Raw genomic sequence first — 22,868 nt, forward strand, 5'->3', positions numbered from 1 at the left:
ATAAGCACCAGTGGCCAGCCTAACCCCTCGTGGTGGATAGTGTCGATGATCTTCAGATGAGAACGTCTCGCTGATGCATGCACTGTGCACCCATAGTCTAGCCGTGGTCCCACAAAATCCCTATAAAACTCAACCAGACGTGCCCTGTCTGCTTTGCAAGACCTGTGGCTAATACACTTTAGGATGATCCAATGCCTTCTGGCATTCAGATCTCTCAGGTGTGGTAAGCACAATAGTTTGGAAAACAAAATGAGGCCCAGAAACCACCGAGTCTTTAAATTTTGAATGGTGTCCCTCATATGCAAGTCAGGTAAATTGAAAATACGACAAGAATGATTAAAATGAACACACACACACACACACACACACACACACACACACACACACGCGCGCGCGCGCGCGCACTTCTGCACTGTAATTTGCAACTGATGAGTTGCTATTGCAACACTGGAGGAAGAACAGAAATCAGCAAAATCATCCACAAATAAGAAGCACTGCATGGGACTTCTTACAACAGACTTAATATTGTTTATGGCTATGGCAAAGACATTAACACTTAAAACACTGCTGCTCAAAATGATCCAACAGCACATCATCAACTCGGGATCAAAAAAAGTGCTTGGGCAGGAAGGTCTGTATGATGATTAGTAGGAGGCTATGAAAGCCCCATTGGTTGAACAGCTCTAAAATACTGTGTCTCCATGTAGCGTAATATGTCTTACTCATGTCAAAGAAAATTCTGATACAGTGATATTACATAGGAAATCCTGTTTAATACCCGCCTACAGCAGGGTCAAGTTGTTGACAGTGGATCGAACTGTCCTGAATCCGCACTGAGAGCGACTAAGGAGTCACCATTCATTTCAGTCCTTTCTACGCAACTTGTTAAGGTAACACTCTAATGACTACTGGACATGTTTGGTCCCTTCCCAGTTTGAGGAGAAGTATCAAAATTGTCACTCACCACAAATTGGGAAAGTAAGCTGTCAGCTGTATCAAATTAAGACATTTGAGGAGGACTTCCTTAGACAGCTGCTTGCAAATGCTGAAGCATATTGTGCTGGATTTGGTCATGACTAGGTGCAGTATCACGAGGTTCAGAAAGCACTGAATCTAGCTCCCATGTAGAAAATTGGCAGTTATAAGACTTGGAATTTTTGTATCTGAAACCCAGCTGGTCCTTCTCTACAGTCTCATGGTAGTGGCAGAAATCCGAATTCTGGCTGGCATTGGCACTAGAAACTGCAAAATGCTCTGCCATCACCTGGGCGATGTCCCCAGGTTTTGTTTAGACATGTCCCTATTTTAGCACTGCTGCTATTGGTGAATGACAGCATTTACCAGAAATCATCCTGGCGGTTTCCCATACTTTTGCAGAACAAGTGGAATGGTTGATTGTGTCCAAGAATGCTTGCCTCAACCTTTTCTTTTTCTCCTTACTTAATCATCGACCTTTGGCTCTCATGACTCAAAAGGCTGCCAGTTTGTCTGCTGTTGGCCATCGTAGAGCTGCGCACCTGTACGGATTGCTGAGCTGCACTCATTGGTCCACCAAGGTACACAATGTCTCCCAAGATGATCAGAGGACTTTGGGATGGATATATCAGCAACAAGGTGGATCACTCATGTGAAATGGTCCACCCATTCCTGAACACTGCCTCAGTGATCAAACACAGCCAGCTGGTGGAATAGCATGCAGTTCGCTCTGATAACCATCCATTTCAATGGCTTCCTTTCTAGTAATGCTCCACAGTGAGAAGTGGTCACTAGAATGAAGATCATTGGTTGCTTCCCTCTGAGCTGAGTCTGCAGTGGCTGGAGAGCAGAAACAGAAGTTGATGGCTGAGGACACAACCCGTTAACAGCCAAGTAATGAGGGGGACTGCCTCTGTTGAAGGTGCACATCTCTCGAGACATCATGAGGCTCTCCAAACGTGACCCCTAGAGTTTGAGCCCCATAATAAATTATAGACATTAAAGTCACTAAATAGGAAAAATGGGTGGAAGAGTTGTTCTACAAGGCCTGCAAGAGCCTCAGAGGCTATCGCATCCTGTGGAGGCAAATATAGTGAGCAGACAGTGACCTTCTGACCCATATGAACTTCAATGGCTACTGCCTCTAGATCAGTAACCAAGGAGAGAGCAGAGGAGTGGTGTGTATTACTGACAAACATTGCAATCTTTCCATTGGCTCTTTCCCCAGTCAGGTCATCCTTGTGGTGGAGGGTATAGCCCCATAGCACAGGGGTATCAGTGGCCTTAAAATGTGTTTCTTGTAAACAAAAGGACAAGGGGTGCACCTATGCTAAAGTGCGCGTCATTTATGATGGCGGCCGAGTTTAGGTTTGTTCTGCACATCTGACGTCACAAAACACAGTCAGCCAATGAACAGAGAACGACGTTGCCAGAACTCCACTGCAGTGCAGAGCACAGACGAGTGTATTCTGTTTTAGAAACGTTCAGACATAAATAAAGTAATTGAACAAAAGCCATGTCTTGATAGCAGACTTTCTTTTATAGAAAGTTTGGAAAAAGCATTCTTTATACCAATTGCTTCATATTCTATTAATTAATTAAACCAAACAAGCAATAAGCCTCCTAATTCAGGCGATAGGAAGGAAAGGTGTTTGTATCATTCTCACTAACTGCTTTTGCGCAATAAAGAACAGCGGTAATTGTTTATTTCCTATTGTACTTCGACGAAATGTGAGTAATTCATAATCATACCAACAGTGTTTGTCGGTATTTTGCGTGATATTTTACAGTCCTCCGGGAGATACATTGAATGACAAGTTACATTAGCGTAATGGTTAAAGTGTATGGCTGCTAAGCGAAAGGTTGCGAGTTCAAACCTTGTTCGGTGCTTAAAATTTTCTTTATTTAAAAACAATATCGAAGTGTCTGACTTCATGAATTGTATTCGTTTGAATGTAATTTTTTGAAATTTCTAGTAGCAACTAAAATTGACCATATGGAAAGTATACGATATGGACTTTTACCTCTGCAAACTCTTCAAAATTTTGTGCAATGGTTTACTACATCTAATGCTGCACAATAACTGCGTTGAACATCGAAACAAAATTAAGTCATTTATGGGGGGAAGGTATCAGTCAAGAAGATGTGTAAAAATCAAATTTCTGGGCCAAATAGTTTTTGTGAAATCGAATGATAAAGTGTGTCAAAGCAGTCAAAACACCATGTGTCTGCACAGGCGAGCACTGCAATGATGACAAAATCGCGCACATCGCGGAATGCGGGGAGCACGTCTCTGTAGCAGCGAAAGGGTTAATGCGGCCGTGGTGGCTTTACTTCATAAACTGCGCGCTCCCCCCTAAACATAAGTTTGCGAACTATATTATGGTGCTGCTTCTCTTGGCGCGTACAACTGGCAATGCAGCAATGTCCCGCGCCTGGGTGGGCATGCGCGAACCGCCAAGATAAAAGAATTGAACTATAGGAGTTTCGGTTCCTCAACAAGACACCTATACCCATTCATGATCCACTGTAGTATGGTCGCTATTTATTGTGGGGGGGTTGCACTTTCACCCTGTCTCTCCACTGGGTGTGGAGCCTGAAATGGGTGGCAGTTAAGTCTTGAGGCGAGATAATTGGCCCTGGCAGACTTAACATTCCACTGACTCTGAAGCAGATTCACGATAACTGTCAGGCCAAATGATGTCACATGGTCCGACAGTTTGTTACCTCTTTTTGCCTGAGTTTGAAGCTTCTTGTTTGCTTTTTTTAGTAGGGAAGGTTTTGTAGAAACTTCTACAGTAGCAGAAGAGGCAGTGCTGGACAGTTTACTGGACTCTGCCCTGGCTCTGAAATTACTACAGCTTTATAAGTGCATTGACAAATGTAGGAAGTAGTGCTGACACCAGCAACTTTCATTTGTGTAGAGGTATCAGCTGTTGGAAAAGGCTTTTGAAGAGCTGAAGTGAAATATGTAGTGAATATGGGAGGCTGCATGGCCTTATACAAGTTTTTGGCCTCAGCATATGGGTATGCTTTCTCGCTTTAAGCTCCTGTATCTTCCCCTCTTTAAGGTAGATGCTGCAGTCTCAACTCCAGGCAGGATGATGCCCAGAGCAATATACACACTTGGGAGTAGATGAAAAAATGACATCTTCGTTGGCAGCCTTACCACATTTGCCACAAGCAGTTTCTCCCTTACATCCTAGAGTGGTGTACTCAAAGTTCTGGCATTCAAAACAGAGCATTAGGTTGGGAAAATAGGGCTGCACACTTACGCAAAGCAAACCTGCCTTGATATGCTCTGGGAGTTTTGTGCTATTAAAGGTAAGGGTAAAGGAGCTGGATTTTATCAGATCCCCATGCACACTTTTCACAATATTCTTCATGTTGACAGTACCTTCCTGAGCCCTTCATCTTTCTGTTCTTCTTTGGGAATATCATCAAGATATCTACATGACACAATACCTTTGCTGTAGTTCATCGTATTGTGGACGTCCATTTTGATAGCATATTCCACGAGACATTTAGCTTTCCACATGTTCGGCACTTGTTGGGAACTAGTCATCAGCAGAAGGAATATGAAATAAACACTAAATGTCACAGTATTACTGCCTCTGATAAAAGATAATTTCACTCTACTCTCTACTCAAAAAGTGTAGAGGTGACTATTACACCAAGTCTAGATTTCCAAAACACAAAGAAGCACAACTGAAAGACAACAGCTTTAACATGATCTTAAGTAAGGTATCATCCGGAGTTCACAGTGCCATACCAAAGTTGGCAATGCAAACCAGTCCCACAGACATTGGCAAGGGCTAGCTAAAATCTGTAAAAATCTACCAGGACCATCAGAAATTTAAGAGGCAATATAACAGAGATATAATTGTTGAGATGGGGAAAGGATTCCTATGGAACAAAATTCTTAAATTTTAGATAAGTTCCTACTCAGACTTGACTCTTTCCATTTGAGGAAGGGATGGGAAACTCTGACAGTAGAATGAAGATTGCACAACAACCTTTGCAAAGTACTTCAACAAACAAGGTAGAAGGTGCACAGGAAAAATTTCATTTCCAGTCCAACAACGTCACTAACTTTGACTCTATACCATCTGTCTAGTGCAATATGAAGCAGATCTTCTCCAGGTCAAGTCAGCAACACATAATTGTGGAATATACATACAAGGGGTGTTTGAAAAGTCCGTGCAAAAATAAAAACTACTTACGTGTTTGGGGTAAACCTTTTTATTTTTTGACATAGTCTCCTTTTAGACTTATACACTTCGTCCAACGCTGTTCTAATTTGTTGATCCCTTCTCAATAATACGAATTGTCCAAGTCTGAAAAATAGCTATTAGTTGCTGCAATCACCTCCTTGTTTGAATAAAATATTTGTCCCGCCAGCCATTTCTTCAAATTGGGGAGCAAATAGTAGTCTGAGGGAGCCAAGTCTGGAGAATAGGGGAGATGTGAAACAAGTTGGCATCCTATTTCCATTAATTTTGCGAACACAGCTGCTGAGGTGTGTGCTGGTGCATTGTTGTGATGGAAAAGGACTCTTTTGCGGTCCAATCACCGGCGTTTTTCTTGCAGCTCGGTTTTCAAATGGTCCAATAATGATGAATAATATTCATCTGTAATAGTTTTACCCTCTTCCAGAGTCGATGAGGATTATCCCTTGAGAATCTGAAAAGGCAGTTGCCATAACCTTTCCGGCCGAATGAATGGTCTTCGCCTTCTTTGGTGCAGATTCTCCCTTGGTAACTCATTGTTTAGATTGTTGTTTGGTCTCAGGAGTATAGTAATGTATCCATGTTTCATCCACAGTGACAAAACGACGCTTAAAGTCCTGCGGATTCTTCCTGAACAGCTGCAAACCATCCTTGCAACACTTCGCACGATTCCGTTTTTGGTCAAGCGTGAGCAATCGCAGAACCCATCTTGCGGATAGCTTCCTCATGTCCAGATGGTTATGCAAAATATTATTTATCCATTCATTCCAGATGCCCACAGCAATATCAATCTCATGCACCTTAACTCTTCTGTCATCCATAACTATATCATGGATTTTATCAATGATTTCTGGAGTCGTAACCTCCACAGGGCATCCAGAACGTTCAGCACCACTTGTGCCCATATGGCTACTCCGAAAATTTTGAAACCACTTATAAACTGTTCTAATCGAAGGTGTGGAGTCACCGTAATGTTTATCAAGCTTCTCATTAGTCTCCTGAGGCGTTTTGCCTTTCATAAAGTTATGTTGAATCACAACACGAAATTCTTTTTCGTCCATTTTTTGACAATCACTCACCTTCCTTGATTCAAACGAATGCCAAACACAAAGAAATAGACCAATATGGCTGAAACTTGGTGTGCGTTCTTTCCAAAGATGCTACTAACTAAACATGACATCTATATGCACTGGTGGTGCCAGTGTTGCCATCTCTCGGACTTTGCATGGACTTTTCAAACACCCCTCGTACAAAGAGTTAATCTGCAAGATAATATCAAACAGCAGGTTGCAGAAACACTATCACATGATTAGCATGAGCTGTCGTCAACCCACTACACAACAAAGAAGACAAATCAGCCCTTAACACCTAAAAATATCTCCCTACTATTGATAACATACATCTTTTCAAAGGTATTACTCAAGAGAGTAGAAGCACAATTGGACCAACGCACAGGAGAATAGCAAGCTGGATTTACAAAGTCAGAGTCGTACACATAACAAAAGCCAACGCTCAGAAGTATTCTTATGAAGGTAACCTTAACACTTCACCCTACATTGTAATTTTCATAGACTTCCAGAACAGCTACAGTTCTGTAAATAAGCAACCAGTTCTCAAGATACTCGCTGAACTGGTACTTGATAATAAAACACTGAATCATGTGTGAAACCATTGTAAACAACGCCATATCCAATACTAATTCCAGAAAGGACTGAAACAGAGCTTTTGAATTATAGCTGATGTTTGATGAGGGGACAACTTGATATATCTGGACCATTTTCTTTGCCCTCACATAAAGCAGAGTTTCTGCCAAAAAGCCAGCAAACGAAGCATTTAATCTCACATATTTTGCAAGAATCTGATAAAGCTGACTTTATGTTGTATGAAACTATCAAAATCTTTCCCATGAACTAGTAATTTGCATGGAAAAGCCAAAGTAGTAATACCCATTCTTCGTTTTTTAAACTGTGTTTTAAACTGCCAAAGTTAAAAGTAACATTACTACTTTATTTACAAAACCATCCTCCATGCCTTACTAGATCCCTTTGGGAGGTGGGGGATAAGGGAAGGGGGTTGCTAACATGCAGAAATGACGCAAGTCGTTAGATAATCAGCACTCACTTCTAATTTTGCATGCAGCAGAAAAAAGTATCTAACAAGAAATCCAGCTAATGACAGAGATTTTAAAATGCTACATCACTTTCTTGAAATTAGTACTGTGACAGGAAATTCAGGACATTACATAAATAAATATGGTCACATTTGCATAACTCAATATTATGATAAAAATAATGCAGTAGTAGATATCATGAACACTGTACCATTCACTATACCACTCATTACTTACTTTTAGTCTATTGTCCAATGCTGCAGGCCCATTTTCAGCAATCTGTAGTACAAACAATGGCATATTCTGGAATTCACGGCCACCTCTAATACTAAAGCCAAACCCTCTAGTTCCTCGGCTGAGCTCCACAGCATGATATTGTTCATCTTCGCCTCCTAGTACATCATCATCCTGCAGCAGTAATAGAACAATAAAAACTAAGTTATCCTTTAAATATTCTGGTAGTTTTGCATTACGCAGGAATAAACCAAACAGAAATGACAAAATGAGAACTGTGAATATTTCTATAAACAACTGACCATTTTTCCTGGTCCTTACAATGTCCATGCATCATATATTGACTGTACCCATTATCCAAAGGCATGCAGAGGTCTGTAGCTCTCTAGTATACAAAGGTCATCCATTGTAAAGGGCTGAGGAGACTGGAACTTTCACTTACTTCTCACTCCAGTAGATTGAGGTATGTACAGACCACTGTACTACCCATGAAAGAGGGTACTTTGTATTATTAAATCAGCTATAAAGTGCCAAAATAATGATTGTTGTTTATATGTAACAATATCCACCCTGATTTCTTCTATTATTCTCATTATTGCTATGTGAGATGCGTGATAGGGGTAGAAGAATTGTCACCCAGACTTCCATGAACATCAGTTCTCTAAATTTACAAAGCAGAGACCTATAAAAATGATAGCACCTTTCTTCTAAGGATTCCCATTTATGAGTGTACTGAATATTACTGGTTTATTTCTGTGTGTTGTGGTATTTGTCTTACATTTCTCCACTGAAGAACCAAAGAAACTGGTTCACTTGCCTAATATCTTGTAACGCCCCTGCGAGCACACAGAAGTGCCACAACACAATGTGGCATGGACTTGAATAATCTCTGAAGTAGTGCTGGAGGGAATTGACACCATGAATCCTCCAGGGTTGTCCATAAATCCGTAAGAGTACAAGGAGGTGGAGATCTCTTCTGAACAGCAAATTTCAAGGCATCCCAGATATGCTCAATAATGTTCATGTTTGGGGAGTTTGGTGACTAGTGGAACTGTTTAAACTCAGAAGTGTGTTCCTGGAGCCACACTGTAGCAATTCTGGACGTGTGGGATGTCGCATTGTCCTGCTGGAATTGCCCAAGTTCGTTGGAATGCACAATGGACATGAATGGATGCTGGTGATCAGACAGGATGCTTAGGTTTGTGTCACCTGTCAGAATCATATCTTGACATATCAGGGGTCCCATATCACTCCAACTGCACACATCCCACACCATTACAGAGCCTCCACCAGCTTGAACCGTACCCTGCTGACATACAGAGTCCATGGATTCATGAGGTTGTCTCCATACCCACAAATGTCCATCCACTTGATACAATTTGAAACTAGACTCGTCCGACCAGGCAACGTGTTTCCAGCTATCAATAGTCCAATGTCAGTGTTGACAGGCCCAGGCAAGGCATAACGCTTTTTGTTGTGCAGTCATCAAGGGTATATGAGTGGGCCTTAAGCTCCAAAAGCCCATATTGATGATGTTTTGTTGAATGGTTCACACACTGACACTTGTTGATGGCCCAGCATTGAAATCTGCAGCAATTTGCGGATGGGTGGCATTTCTGTCATTTTGAACGATTCTATTCAGTTGTTGTTGGTCCCGTTCTTGCAGGATCTTTTTCCAGCCACAGCGTTGTCTGAGATCTGATGTTTTGCCGGATTCCCGATATTCATGGTACACTTGTCAAATGGTTGTACTGGAAAATCCCCACTTCATCACTACCTCGGAGATGTTGTGTCCCATTGTTTGTACACTGACTATAACACCATGTTCAAACTCACTTAAATCTTGATAACCTGCCATTGTAGCAGTAATAATTGATCTAAACTCTCCGTGAGACACTTGTTGTCTTATTAGGCATTGCTGACTGCGGTGCCATATTCTGTCTGTTTACATATCTCTGTATTTGTACACGCATGCCTATACTAGTTTCTTTGGTGCTCCAGTGTATACCTTTACAAAGAGTTCATTACACAAAGGGGGAATTTTGTCAAAGTTATTCTGCATTTCCGTATCATCTAGCATGATTCTTTTCTAAAAATGAGAGCACTGTCAGGCAATCATTTGCTAATGTTGTGGACCTAATTTAATGAATTAAACAGCTGCTCAAAAATTTTGGTTGCTATTGTTGTTGTTGCTAGTGCTATTGGTTGTGGTCAGTGCTCTTGTTGAATATTAATGTATGCTTTTTGTGAACTGAATAACAAATTCTTTTACTGGAAGCCATGTTACTGTATGGTGTCACATGGAAATATAAGCACACCAGACAAGAGAAGATTAGTCACTTTAGAAGACATGAGGCTAATACCAGCTGCCACTGCCTCTAGCTTTGACAGTTGCCTGAATTGCCATAGCCAGCTGAAGCCAGTTGTTGTTGACCAGATCCTGTACAGCTACCAGACTGTGGAGATGTTTATTGCTACATTTCATTTCACCAATTATTCCAAACTATCCAGGCATTTTCTACTGCCTTGACATCAGGTGATTCAGTGGGCCAGTTGAAGTGCAATAGAGCAGCTGAGTGTTCATCAAACTATAAATGTACGTTTTCAGCACTGTGAACATGACTGATGTAACACTGAAAGCCTGGAGTATCTGAGAGCATGCTTATCATAAAGATATAGAAGAACGGGCAACACTTGGTCACTGAGAATTCTGAAATAAACATCTTGATTCATGATTAAAGTGACCTGAATGAGTGGGTCCAAGTAATGTTAAAATACACCTTAAAACATCTGTGAATCACCACCACCCTGAAGTACACGTTCATTAACTGCAGGTTCATTGCCTCATAAAACCACTGGTGCACTCAGAGCATTCAAAGATTTGGAACGAGGCACAATTTCTACTTGTCAGACCACATTAAAAGCCTCCAGTTAACTATGTCCAGTTTCTGTGTTGTTTGGCACACTGGAGAGGTGCAGCTTTATGTGCAGTTGCAAGCAATAGCATTTTGCACCCTACATTCACTCAGAAACTGGTTGAGAGGGGCTTGAATTCAATGACAGCAGCAATTTCAGTTAGGTTTTGAAACTGCTTCCCATTGACAAGGCACGACATATGTCTCTAGTACCTATCAGTTAGGACCTTTTCACAATCACTGTTCTTATGCTGTGTTACATCACTGCACGTAGTACACCATTCCTTGTAGACATGCTGGATAGTATGTGATTATGCATCACCAAATTGTGTAAGTTCATTCATAGTGTGGTCATGGCACATTTAAAACTGATAGTTACTTTCTGCCATTCTATCACATATCCAGATAATTGTAGCTTATGTGCTGATGCCAAACAACACATTGGTATGTTCTTAGTGCACCATGTATTAGACGTTTTCTAAAGTTTTTACTGCAGATACTGGCACAGTGCCTTTTTCTGTGCAAGAAGCCTGAGCTCCTTCATGTAAAATCTGAGTCTTTTTATGTTACATTAAACTGTGGGAGCCATTGATCAGTGAGTGTTTCCTTTTTTCCCCTTCCTTTCTGGATTCATGATGCACAGCAAGTGATGAGGAAAACAGCATTTGGGTTACTTGACTCTTCTGAGGTGAAAATGGTGGACAAAATATTGCTTTCACCATCAGACCGTGACAGCGCTCAATAAAGCAAAGGTTTTTATCTGATTTCCCCCTCCTTCATTTGGTGACTTTTGGCTGAACGTTTGTCTCTTCTTCAGGGACAGCCAAGAAGTCCAGAAGTATGCAGAGCTCTCGCATGCGTGCCAATTTCTCTTGCCTGACTCAACACTCCCCCCCCCCCCCCCCCAAATCCCTCCCTCCCTACCACACCGTGATACCTGGGCAGGTAGATGGGGAAACTGTGAGCATACTGCATAAGATGGCAATGCAGTCACACACAAAACATTGAATAGCTTGTACAAGGGTTGTTTCCATATTTCTCAACAACAATGATCACAAATAAAACAGATTTTCAGTATTATTTAATTACTTTTGGCTCACTGAAGACATAATAAACTTTATACCTTGTACGAACTGTTGGCATAAGGACAGATGCAGACAGTTTTGCAGATTTTTGTCACTGAAGTTAGCACATAATCATGAGACTTATCTAGTTTTGTAATCAAGAAATGCCTTTCATACACATACGTTGATCAAAACATTGATATCACATTTGCTGTTATCGGGACATGGAAACTCTTCCTGAGAAAAACTTTACAGAACTCCTGAAGAGTTTAAACTGGAATTACAATGCAGAGTGATCAATTCCATCTGAAAATCCATAGGGTCACTTTATGATGAAACAGCAAATGATCTCTAAACCACCTCAAAAACAGATGCGAGACTAGCAATACCATGAAAACGTTTAGAAAACTGTTCTTATAGTTTATTCACCACTACAATGAAGTTTTCAAAACTGTCACTAATGAGTCACGTGAGGTACTGAGAGTGAGCAGTCAGAATTGCTATGTTGTACAATGTGCATGCACAGAAGGTCAACTTAATGTTAGCAGGGACACTAAGGAGCAGGAGACTATGTGACTGGTTGCAGAGAAGCTCCTGGAAGAAACAGAGGTCAAGAAGACAGTCTGTGATTGCGAGGGAGGCACCCCGAGTGAGCCTTTCTAACCGGTGGCGCCAGTGCTGCTAGAGATCCCGAACTCAAGTCTCCCTCAGATGTTGGATCCGCATTACTCAGACCCTAGGATGGGATGTAGTTTCTCATGGTACTTAACTGCACATGGCACATACAGGATTGCACAATATAGGCAGTGTGTAAGAATCTTGTAGGATTCAATAGTAGTTTCCTACCCTACACACTCAATTAGTCTCAGTTATGTATCACAGTTCCTTGTTCTTTTCCCTGTGAATTTCCTTACCTGAAAATATTTTCAAATTGTATTCTCAGGCACCAGATCTATGAGTTATATGAGCCACTTTACAACTGGAAATAGCATCAGCTCCTATTCTGATCCACTCACACAACACTACAAGGTTCACCTTGTCTTTAACGCCTGTGAGCTTAGGAAAATGGATGACGCTCTATGTACATCATAAATTGTCCCTTCGACATTGTGATTTTCTCTTTAAATGCATCCACTTTCCCTACCAAATCAGAAGAAAGTTGGTTATCACCTTGCAACACCTCACTGAGGGCTATGTTCAGTCAAGATCACTTAAAATGAAAGGTCAGCAATTCCTTCCAGATCTTCTAATTTTGGTTCTAGCTTTTGTTTTTCCTTTGAAAATTCAATAATAGTGGGTCTTAAATCAAAAAATAGTTTCAGGCATACCTCTTCAGTTAATCAACATACTTTGCAGAAATACATAATGATTCCATATACTTCATGCAGTTTAATCAAAAACTAGAAACTGAAAGAGCAGCAATGCATGCAACTTCAGAAAATTTGTATCACCAATTTCATCATGCTCCATGCCTGCAAATTTAGCACAATGTGCATTTTGATGTAAAGAACATGGAATCCTCTACAAATCATTTGTTGATCATTGCAACTTTTTGCTCTTTCATTGCAAATATTTTGTGCATCATGTTTGCCTACAGCAGATCTGTAGCAATCATCAATTATTCAATTGCATAATAGACTCTGAGAATTCTCACCCTTCTATTTGAAACAGAACTGTGGTTCCCATTAATTCTGAAAGGCTTGTGATGATAGATCATTAGACAGTCACTGGATGTGTGAACTTCCTTTATCCCAAGAGCAAATGGCAAAGGATAGACAGCACTCCCACTATGTTTCTGCCAAACAAAGTCGTTCGAAATGAAAAATGCAACACAAAATGACACAAGAAACAGAGCTGCATCAGGCTGCTAAATGAAATGTCATGTTGCACCAAGTCTTTCTGAAAATGACCAAGGAAATCCAAAACTTAGCAAATAACTGCACACACTGCACGTTGTGGCTGACTCTGCTTTACTTGAATGTATGGTGGTGCCATTTTAGAAATGTCCTTATTTGAAGATCTACTGGCTTTGGAATATTTAAAGATTCTGAGGAGTTCTTCTTTTGGAGGTACACCTGTAGCTGCAGGTACATGTACTCACATCTAACTAGTTTACATTGAGAAGCTATATTTGACCACATTATTTTTATGAATTCTTGTGAAAGATTTAGCGAATGCTGGTAACTGCTTCACTCTGAAGGTGAATTAGCCTCAATATATGGGATTTTTCTTACCATCTCCAGTTCCTGAAACCACCTCATGGCATTAACATGGCAATCGCTGCTCTACAACGAATGACCACTTCAGCAATTCATGCACGTCCGCAGAGGTGTGTGCAATTAATTTTCTTCATATGTCTCTGATGTACATCTGTCACACACAGCTTCACCGCTACAAGCAATACTCATATGTCCAAACTTGTAGCATTAAAAATGTCTTCTAGGGTTTTGTATATGGGGTTTAACTTTTGGGTCCGTGCAGCGATCTGTGTTGTGTTTTGGTGATATGTCAAATATTAAAATAAATGACACAGTTTATTCTACTGACCCATTTATGTTCTTCATAACACTCTTTATAGCTGTGATGCTCACACTTTTCTACTCTTCCTCTGGTTCTTCAGGGGGAATTTCAATCTTACCATGGCAGATAACTAGTCCCTAGCTGAAACTATGGGTGTTATATATTTAATTTTCTACAAGGTAGTTGCCTGGACCCAAAAGCTCAGACAGATGTTGTGACATAGTTCTCTCTGTCAGCAGAGTATTATTTAAAAGTCAGTTTACTCCTCTGCGAGGTCCAGCTACTGGTTCCGTACTTTAGTGACAATAAAATGGTGAAATTATCTTACAAGATCTCTCCTCTCTTTTGATTACCAGAAATGAATTTTGGCAAACTTATGTACAATCACTCCCTTTTATATAAATCTTACAATGTGCTTCATCAGAGGGACTATCCACCCGAGCTCTCTTTGCTGACTGGGTGTTTCTGCTCTCTGATGGTCCACCTTTTTCACTGGGAACTTGAACAATTAGAGCCATTTCGTTCACATCAGGCACTTGTACAAAAATGCCTAACCAGACAGAGCCCTACTTACCTGGATAATCCTAATAAAAGTGGGGTGTGGTACATGCACAAGTGATTTGCCTACTCGAGTCTTTTTTCCCCAACAGTCATCCACACCACCAATACACAGCTAACTTAAAGCTCAGGGTTATTTTATTTTCTATATCACAGTCTGGGCAGTTAAATGAAGAAAGGTGGTACAGAAGACAGCAAACTTGATATTTATTCAGGACACTGTTTCAGATTCCTGTCCAGCTGTGTAGGCTTAGGTTTGCCACAGTTTCCATAAATGAGTTTAAGTCAATCTGGGTATGATTACTTCCAAAACAAACTGACCAATTTCCTTCCTCACCACTCCCCATTTGTTCTTTGACCAATGTCCTTCCCCATCACTCCCCATTTGTTTTCTATCTCTGACGACTTCACTGTCAATGGGACATTAAGCCTCAATTTTCCTTCCTTTCTCCCTTGTTCCCACTGGGCAATTAAATCAAGATCGCCACTCTCCAGAACACACAAAGTTCCACTGCCACAAATGAGGATGGCTGTTGGCATACACCCAGAGTTTCAATAAAGGAAAATTGGTGGTCATGATCAGCCCATGGCTCTGAACATCCGGATCTGTCACACTTGTACTCCAAAACCTATGGCTTGGCCCCCATGTAGGGAGGGGGAGGGGAGTATATAGCGCAGCTAGAGGTTAGACTTGGAACATGGATAGGATAGTAGTACTGCAAAAGTTGGGGGCCCTGTGTGTAATAATTACATGCTCACAAAAAGAGTTGTGTGCCAAGTAGTTGCACCAAACTGTTTCACCAAGGCAGCAGCAGGTTTCAGCTGGACTGAGCTAGTTTTTTTTTTTTTTTAATCATGAAAGAGTCCGGTCCCTGCACACCTACACCTACAACTATGTCTACATTAACATTTACATTTACATGGATACTCAGCAAATCACACTTAAGTGCCTAGCAGAGGCTTCATCAAAGCACCTTCACAATAATTCTCTGTTATTCGAATCTCAAACAGCACGCACAAAAAACAAACACCTATATCTTTCCACATGTTCCCTTATTTTATTATGATGATCGTTTCTCCCCATGCAGGTCGGCGTCAACAAAATATTTTCGCATTTGGAGGAGAAAGTTGGTGATTGAAATTTTGTGAAAAGATTCCACCACAATGAAAAATGCCTGTTTTTTAATGATGTCCACCGGAAAGGCTGTATCATGTCCATGACATTCTCTCCCCTATTTCAGGATAATACAAAACATGCTGCTCTTCTTTGAACTTTCTCAATGTACTCCTATCTGGTAAGGATCCCAGACAATGCAGCAGTACTTCAAAAGAGAACTGTCCAGCATAGTGTAGGCAGCCTCTTTAGTAGATCTGTTACATTTTCAGAGTGTTCTGCCAATAAAATTCAGTCTTGGGTTTGCCTTCCCTGTTACATCTTCAATGTGGTCTTTCCAATTTAACTTGTTCGTAATTGTAATTCCTAGGTATTTTGTTGAATTTACGGCCTTTAGATTGGACTGATTTACCGTGTAACCAAAGTTTAAAGGATTCCTTTCAGCACACTCATGTGGATGACCTCACACTTTTTATTATTTAGTGTCAACTGCCAATGTTCACACCGAACAGATATCTTAACTAAACCATTTTGCAATTTCTTCTGATCTTCAGATGACTTTACTAGATGATAAACAATAGCATCATCTGCAAACAAGCTAAGACAGCTCTCAGAGTGTCTCCTAAATCATTTATATAGATAAGAAACAGCAGAGGGCCTATAATACTGCCTTGAGGAACACTACCGTCAGTTACCACAGACTGTGACCTCTCTGACAGGAAATCATGAATCCAGTCAGAAAACTGAGATCATATTCCATAAGCACACAATTTCACTACCAGATGCTAATGTGGTACAGTGTCAAAAGCTCTCTGGATACCTAGAAATATGGAATCCATTTGAAATCTCTTGTCAATAGCACTCAACATTTTGTATAAGTAAAGGGCTAGTTATGTTTCACAAGAATGATGTTTTCTAAATTCGTGTTGACTGTGTGTCAACAGACTGTTCTCTTTGAGGTAATTCACAATATACATTAAAAAATCCTGCTGCACATCAACATTAACGATATGGGTCTGTAATTTAGTGGATTAATCTTATTGCTTTTCTTGAATACTGTTGTGACCTTTGCAACTTTCAAGTGTTTGGGTATGGATCTATGATTCAGTTGTATGTGATTGTTAAGTATGGAGCTATTGCATCAACATACTCTGCAAGGAACCTAACTGGTATACAGTCTGGACCAGAAGACTTGCGTTTATTAGGTGATTTAAGCTGCTTCACTACTCTGAGGATATCTACTTCTAAGTTACTCATGTTGGCAGCTGTTCTTCATTCAAATTCTGGAATATTTACTTTGTCTTCTTTGGTGAAGGAATTTCGGAAGGCTGTTTAGTAACTCTGCTTTAGCAGCACTGTCATCGATAGTATTTCCATTGCTATCGCGGAGAGAAGGCATTGTGTCTTGCCACTAGCATACCTTACATATAACCAGAATCTCTTTGGATTTTCTGCCAGGTTTAGAGAGAGTTTCATTATGGAAACTACTACAAGCATCTAACATTGAAGTCTGCATTAAATTTTGAGCTTCTGCATAAGATCACCAACCTTTGAGATTTTGCATTCATATAAATCTGGCATGCTTTTACTGTTGTTTCTGCAACAGTGTTCTGATCCGTTTTGTGTACAAAGGGGGATCAGCTCAGTCGTCTGTTAATTTCTTGAACTGAAGCCACAGCTGGTCTACACTTACACTGTTAATTTGGAAGGATGGAGATAAACTATCAGGTTGGCGTCAAGTGAATTTTTATCTGTTTTTTTTAATAGGTATATCTTTCATTTATTCTTGGATTCTGCAGTTTCCCTAAATAAATCTGTCACTGAGCAGTTCACTTCTGAACACGATACCGTGTGATGTCTCTGGTACTAACAAATTCTATTCCTTTATGCATTATTTTCTCACAGTATTTTAAAATGCAAAATTAAATTTGTGGGTCTGTAAATGGTCAAGTATTTTTCCATGGAAATAAGAGTTCCACAGCTAAAATTTGTATTTCTTAGATTGCTGCTATTTTCAGGGTCACAAGCCTGTTCTCATTCAGAACAGCCAAATGCTGCAACCTGGCATCAATGTGCTTTCATCCAAATAGATCACATTTGTGTAAGTGAAAATTCCAAAGGCATTACACTGACATTCTCTCCACTACGTGCATTATAGCAGAGAGCTTTCTAGTTACGCTTATATGAACATTTTTTATCTATATTTCTATCAATATTTCCTCTTCAGTTTAATAACAACCAAAATAATGCCCAACATTGCTGAAGATATACATGGTACTTGCCCTTCATTATCAACAGTTAAGAAACGGATGACTGAATTCAAATGTGACTATACCTCTCTTTAAGATGATCCCCGCAAGAGATGCCCCAAAAGTGCAAGTACACTTAAAACATCAAGGAAGTGAACAATACGGTATTGGGTAATCAGGGCTTAAAGATGTATGAAATAGCTAACACTACAGGAACATCAAAAGATAAAGTACAGTACATATTATGCCAAAAATTAACTATGAGAAAGCTTTGGGATTAATGGGTGCTGTGTTTGTTAAATTCTGAACAAAATGAAATTTTAAAACTTATTTTTCAGCTATGTCTAGACCAGAAACACTGACCTAAAACAGAACTAATTTGAAAAGGAAGCGCATTTTTGCCACAAAGAGAAGTTTTCACTTTGTCGATCAAAGGCCTATCAAAGCATGATAGAAAAAAATTGAGAACATCTAAGAACAACTATTGATTCCTGGTGTTTTACCTGTACATAAAAAGAACACTATAATGAGGCTCAACAAACTTTAGTAACAGGCTGTACAACAAAGGCATTACACATCGCCTTATGAGTCATCTGTATAACTTCAAAATCCTGTGTTTACACAACTTGCCACTTGAAAAACTTATCTTCATGTGACACCTGTTAAACACACAATGCCTTAAAGTCTCTGATATCATGCACCTTAAATTGTCTTTTATTCCTCATATTTTACAGTGCTGATACAGGAAGAAGTTATTCCTCATCTAAATAAGTCATTTCTATATGATATTTCTACCTTACAATACTAAATAGCAGTGAAATCACACTATAAGAAAATTAGCACATCCTTTATAGAAAAGCAATTTGATGTTGCCAAATCATATACTGCCATAACATTCACACTATGATCGTGTATTGCTACTGACTGCAGTTTTGGCCATTTTCACAGCTTTAACATTGTGACAGATAATAAAGCAGCAGCAGCCACTATCCCTTGTAACTCATTTTATCACATGTAATGAAAATACACTTCCTGAAGAAAAAAAATAAAGTTCCCAGAAGACACTGTCGAAACTCAGTGTAATTTTGTACACGTAAAGATTACAGGCGGGTAAGTAAATCATTAGAGCTGCATTTCTCTGCAACAAGTAGAATGGCCACCAGAGTGCATTAGTTTTGTTCATGTTTAGTTTTGTTAGAAAGCCTGGCAGGATGTTATAAGGAGTATGAACAGTGCCACAAATGGAGCGATCTCTGTGAAGGACACAGAAATGCTGAGTAATTGTGTGCGACAGCATTATGAGCACTTTCACAGATTGAAAGGGGCCCCATTGTGTTTCTCCATTTGGCTGGCTGCTTGAGTCATGCGAAATCCAGATTTGTGTGTAACTCTGGTCTGATGGTGGTCTGCATGACAATATGAGGGCAAGGTATATTTGTCGTTCTGGTCAACTACGTCTCGCTGGCACATGGGAGGACCACTGTCTTGTGCATCGAGTACATTGTAGCCCCATCACAGTGACTGCTATGCGAGAACAAGTAATAGACTCCTTGCAATGTTTTTTTGTTATCCCTCACGATTCATCAGAGACCAGCAGCAGCCAGACTAGGGAATTACCACACCATGTATAGGCTGCCGTTAATACAAAACAAACAGCTGCATTTCGAGTGCTGCCGTGACTAGGAAGCATGGACTGCTGACAAATGGCATAGCATTGTCTTCAGCAATGAATCGTGATTCTACTCTACTCCTTATGACTATTGTCAGCAAATATGGTGGCAACCTGAGGAGAGGTCTCATTCTTCCAATGTTTTGGAGTGGCACAGCAAGCGTTACTCCTAGTGTCAAGGTTTGTGAAACCATCAGGTGTCACTTTGGATCGTGACTGTAACTGCCATCCGAGAACAAGTAATGGGCAGTACACAACATTCGCATCATCCCACACCATTGGTCCCTGATAGAACATGTGTGGCAGCAGTTGGACAACAACTCCATCCCAGTACCTACATCCAGGATACCATGGACCATTTACAACAGTTGTGGGCCAGCTTGCCTCAGAAAAGGATAGAACAGCTCTATGAAAACCTTCTCAACTAAATCGCTGCATGCATCATGGCCAGAGGGGCCACAACATCATAGCGATAAGTGGGCTCACACTGCCAAGTTCTTTTTAATTTTGACTCCATTTTGTTATCACTGAAATAAGATCGCATACTCTCTCTCTCTCTGAAAACATGAAGTTTCATTTTGTTTCCTCCTCCCCTTCTGAGTGCTCTGCTGTTCTCTATCATGCAGTGTATCTGATTTAGGTAGTTTAAAATTACTATCCCGAAGTTACCTGGGCAAATGTAATTGTTGATGTATGGAAGATCTATTTTGCTATTGTAGTTTAAATACAAAATATTGTCATATCACCTATACAATATATTAACTTTATAAAAAGAGAGATGACACAATTTAGACTACAAATAACTTTACTGTCAAACGCACTTTAATGCTCTTTCAAGTAGCTAAATGTTAAAACATTTCCATTATGCAATAATGAACATATTTACTTACTCTTTGTGAAACTGAGGCTGTGCTTGAGGTATCATCTGAAACAAATAAAAGTTCTACATAAATTCGGGTTTCCCAAAGTAAAATATATTAACTGAATACTGTTCTCATTATAATTGACTCTGTGACTAAATAGAATAAAAATGTAATGTCTTCTGACTAATTTGGGGAAACTTTTTAGTACAGATTTCTAAGAAAGAGAAAAGTTCAATACATATTTTAAGTCACAACATTACACAGTATGAGAAGTATAAACAATATTGTTGGATACATAAAATGTACCACCTTTTTTCAATATCTAAAAATTTGTTAAACAGTTAAAGGTTTAGAGATAATTTATATATAAGAAGTGATTTGCCACTCAGGTATAACATAAACTGTATCAAAAACCACAAACCAAGCGTTAAATATGCACTTCACATAGATGAACTAGGGGTTGCATTAAAGATGTTACAAATGGTGTTCACAAATCTACTCCCCAATTCTTCTTACAAAGCTAAGTAAATATAGCATTGTGAGGTGGTTAAATTATTGGATTCACATGCAAGAGGAATAAGATTCAAATTCCTGTCCAGCCATCCAGATTTACATCTGCATAATTTTACTAAAACAATTAAAGTAAGTGGCACGGTGGTATCTTATAATCACCCAAGGGGTAATCCATCTGGAGTTAGTGACATCAGGCAGAAATTGATCAGAACTCCAATAGTATGTAGGAGTGGTAAAACTGAAGCAATTTCTCAAAAAAGAATTGGTATGTTGGATGACTAGGAAATGTATGGTGATTGTGTAAGTGAGGAGGAGTTCGTACTATTGGAACTGAAGAGGCAAGATCCCCACTTCAGCAAGGAGACTGTCTACGAGGCTATTCTGGAAGTTGTCAGTGGCCTGCTTAACTCCACAATGATGTACTGGGTCCAATAATTTCAAAACTGAAGGTGCCAATGAGCCATAAACTTGGCAACCATAATCGGGATGACATCAGGGCATGCTAAAGAGGGAGTAGAGTAGCGTGACCCATATCCCATGAGGTGCTGGGAAGCAGGGAGCATTTTTTGCATGTAGCTAGTCTTCAATTGAGATATATGGGAAAACCAAGTCAATTTTTTATCAGAATTGTTCCAAAAAATTATGACTGTGCAACATGATCCAATAGCTATTAGGACAGTGCAACAATATCTAAGTACTGGGTAACCGATTAGAGTTCTGGGTCAGGATAGACAATGGTACAGTGACAGAAATGGACAAGTCACACTCTTGCAGGAGAAAATTGGAAAACAAGGGAAGAGGTCCAACTGGAGGCCCTCTGTTTGTCTCCTTGGAGCTGGTATTCAGCCAGGGGTGCAAATCAGGAGCTATACTGCATGAAAAAGTTGTCAACATATAACATGGGCATATTCACTGGTCTGACAGAGGTCACCAGCTCATTGATAGTAGTGAAGAATAGAATAACACTCAGCACAGAGCCCTGAGGGATGCTGTGCTATTGGATTTTCAGGGAGCTGTGCAGCTTACCAACTAAGCTGACATGATTGGGAGGGGTGGGGGTGGGGGGGTTAAAAACTGACAAAAATCTGTATGGAGCCTTGAAAGGTGCCAAGTCATGGAGGGTAATTAAAATGTGATGGCACCAAACGAAACTGTATGCAGTATGTAGGTAAAAAATGACTGCAATGAAATGTTGGCATTAGAAAAAGCACACTACCATTTCCAACCTAACCAGATGGTCAGCAGCAGATCCTCCTTTCTAGAATCCACAATGATAGGGGGACAAAAGGTTTCATAATTTAAGAACCAAGCATAAGTACTGAATTACTATCCTTTCAAACAGTTTGAAGAGCATGTTAGTGAGTCTAACTGGTTGGAAGCTGTTGATGAACATTGGGTTTTTGCTGGGTTTATGGACTGGAATGATGACACTACCTTTCCAATGTAAAGAAAAACCTCCTTCTAGCCAAATAATTTGGAGACCCTGAGTAGATGGAGTTTGCGAGTTGCAATCAGATCATTTGATCATCTAATTATGAATCAAATCAGCTCTTGGGGCCATACTGGGAGATAAGTCAAGAGCCCGAAGCAGTTCCCAGTCAATGAAATGTTCATTATATAATTCATGGTTTGGAGGATAGGGGGATGAAATTAGCTTTTGTGTGTTCCAACAGTCATGAGGTGTTCAGCAAGAACAAATGTACTGGTAAAAATATCAGCATGAAGGAGGAGATACTGATCTTTGGCAACCCAGTAGGTTATGGAGCTTACCCCACACCTGCGATAAAGAGGTATATGTTCCCAGAGAGGACACATAGTACTCCCACTATTCCTTTTTTGCATTTATTTAGGTAGT

At 40.1% G+C, this 22,868-nt stretch overlaps 1 protein-coding gene across 2 annotated transcripts in view; it reads right to left on the reverse strand.

The window, feature by feature from the left end:
- The window catches only part of LOC126248356 (membrane-associated guanylate kinase, WW and PDZ domain-containing protein 1), a 408,513-nt gene that overhangs the window by 17,393 nt on the left and 368,252 nt on the right, over positions 1 to 22,868 (reverse strand). For both annotated transcript variants that reach the window (XM_049949272.1, XM_049949273.1), the window contains exons 14-15: positions 20,528 to 20,562; positions 7,552 to 7,722 (exon numbers count right to left, since the gene is read on the reverse strand). In XM_049949272.1, coding sequence (XP_049805229.1) covers positions 7,552 to 7,722; positions 20,528 to 20,562 — 206 coding nt within the window. The remainder of the gene's footprint in view (positions 1 to 7,551; positions 7,723 to 20,527; positions 20,563 to 22,868) is intronic.

Source organism: Schistocerca nitens, chromosome 3, assembly GCF_023898315.1.
Source record: "Schistocerca nitens isolate TAMUIC-IGC-003100 chromosome 3, iqSchNite1.1, whole genome shotgun sequence".
In the NCBI taxonomy this organism is placed as follows: domain Eukaryota; kingdom Metazoa; phylum Arthropoda; class Insecta; order Orthoptera; family Acrididae; genus Schistocerca; species Schistocerca nitens.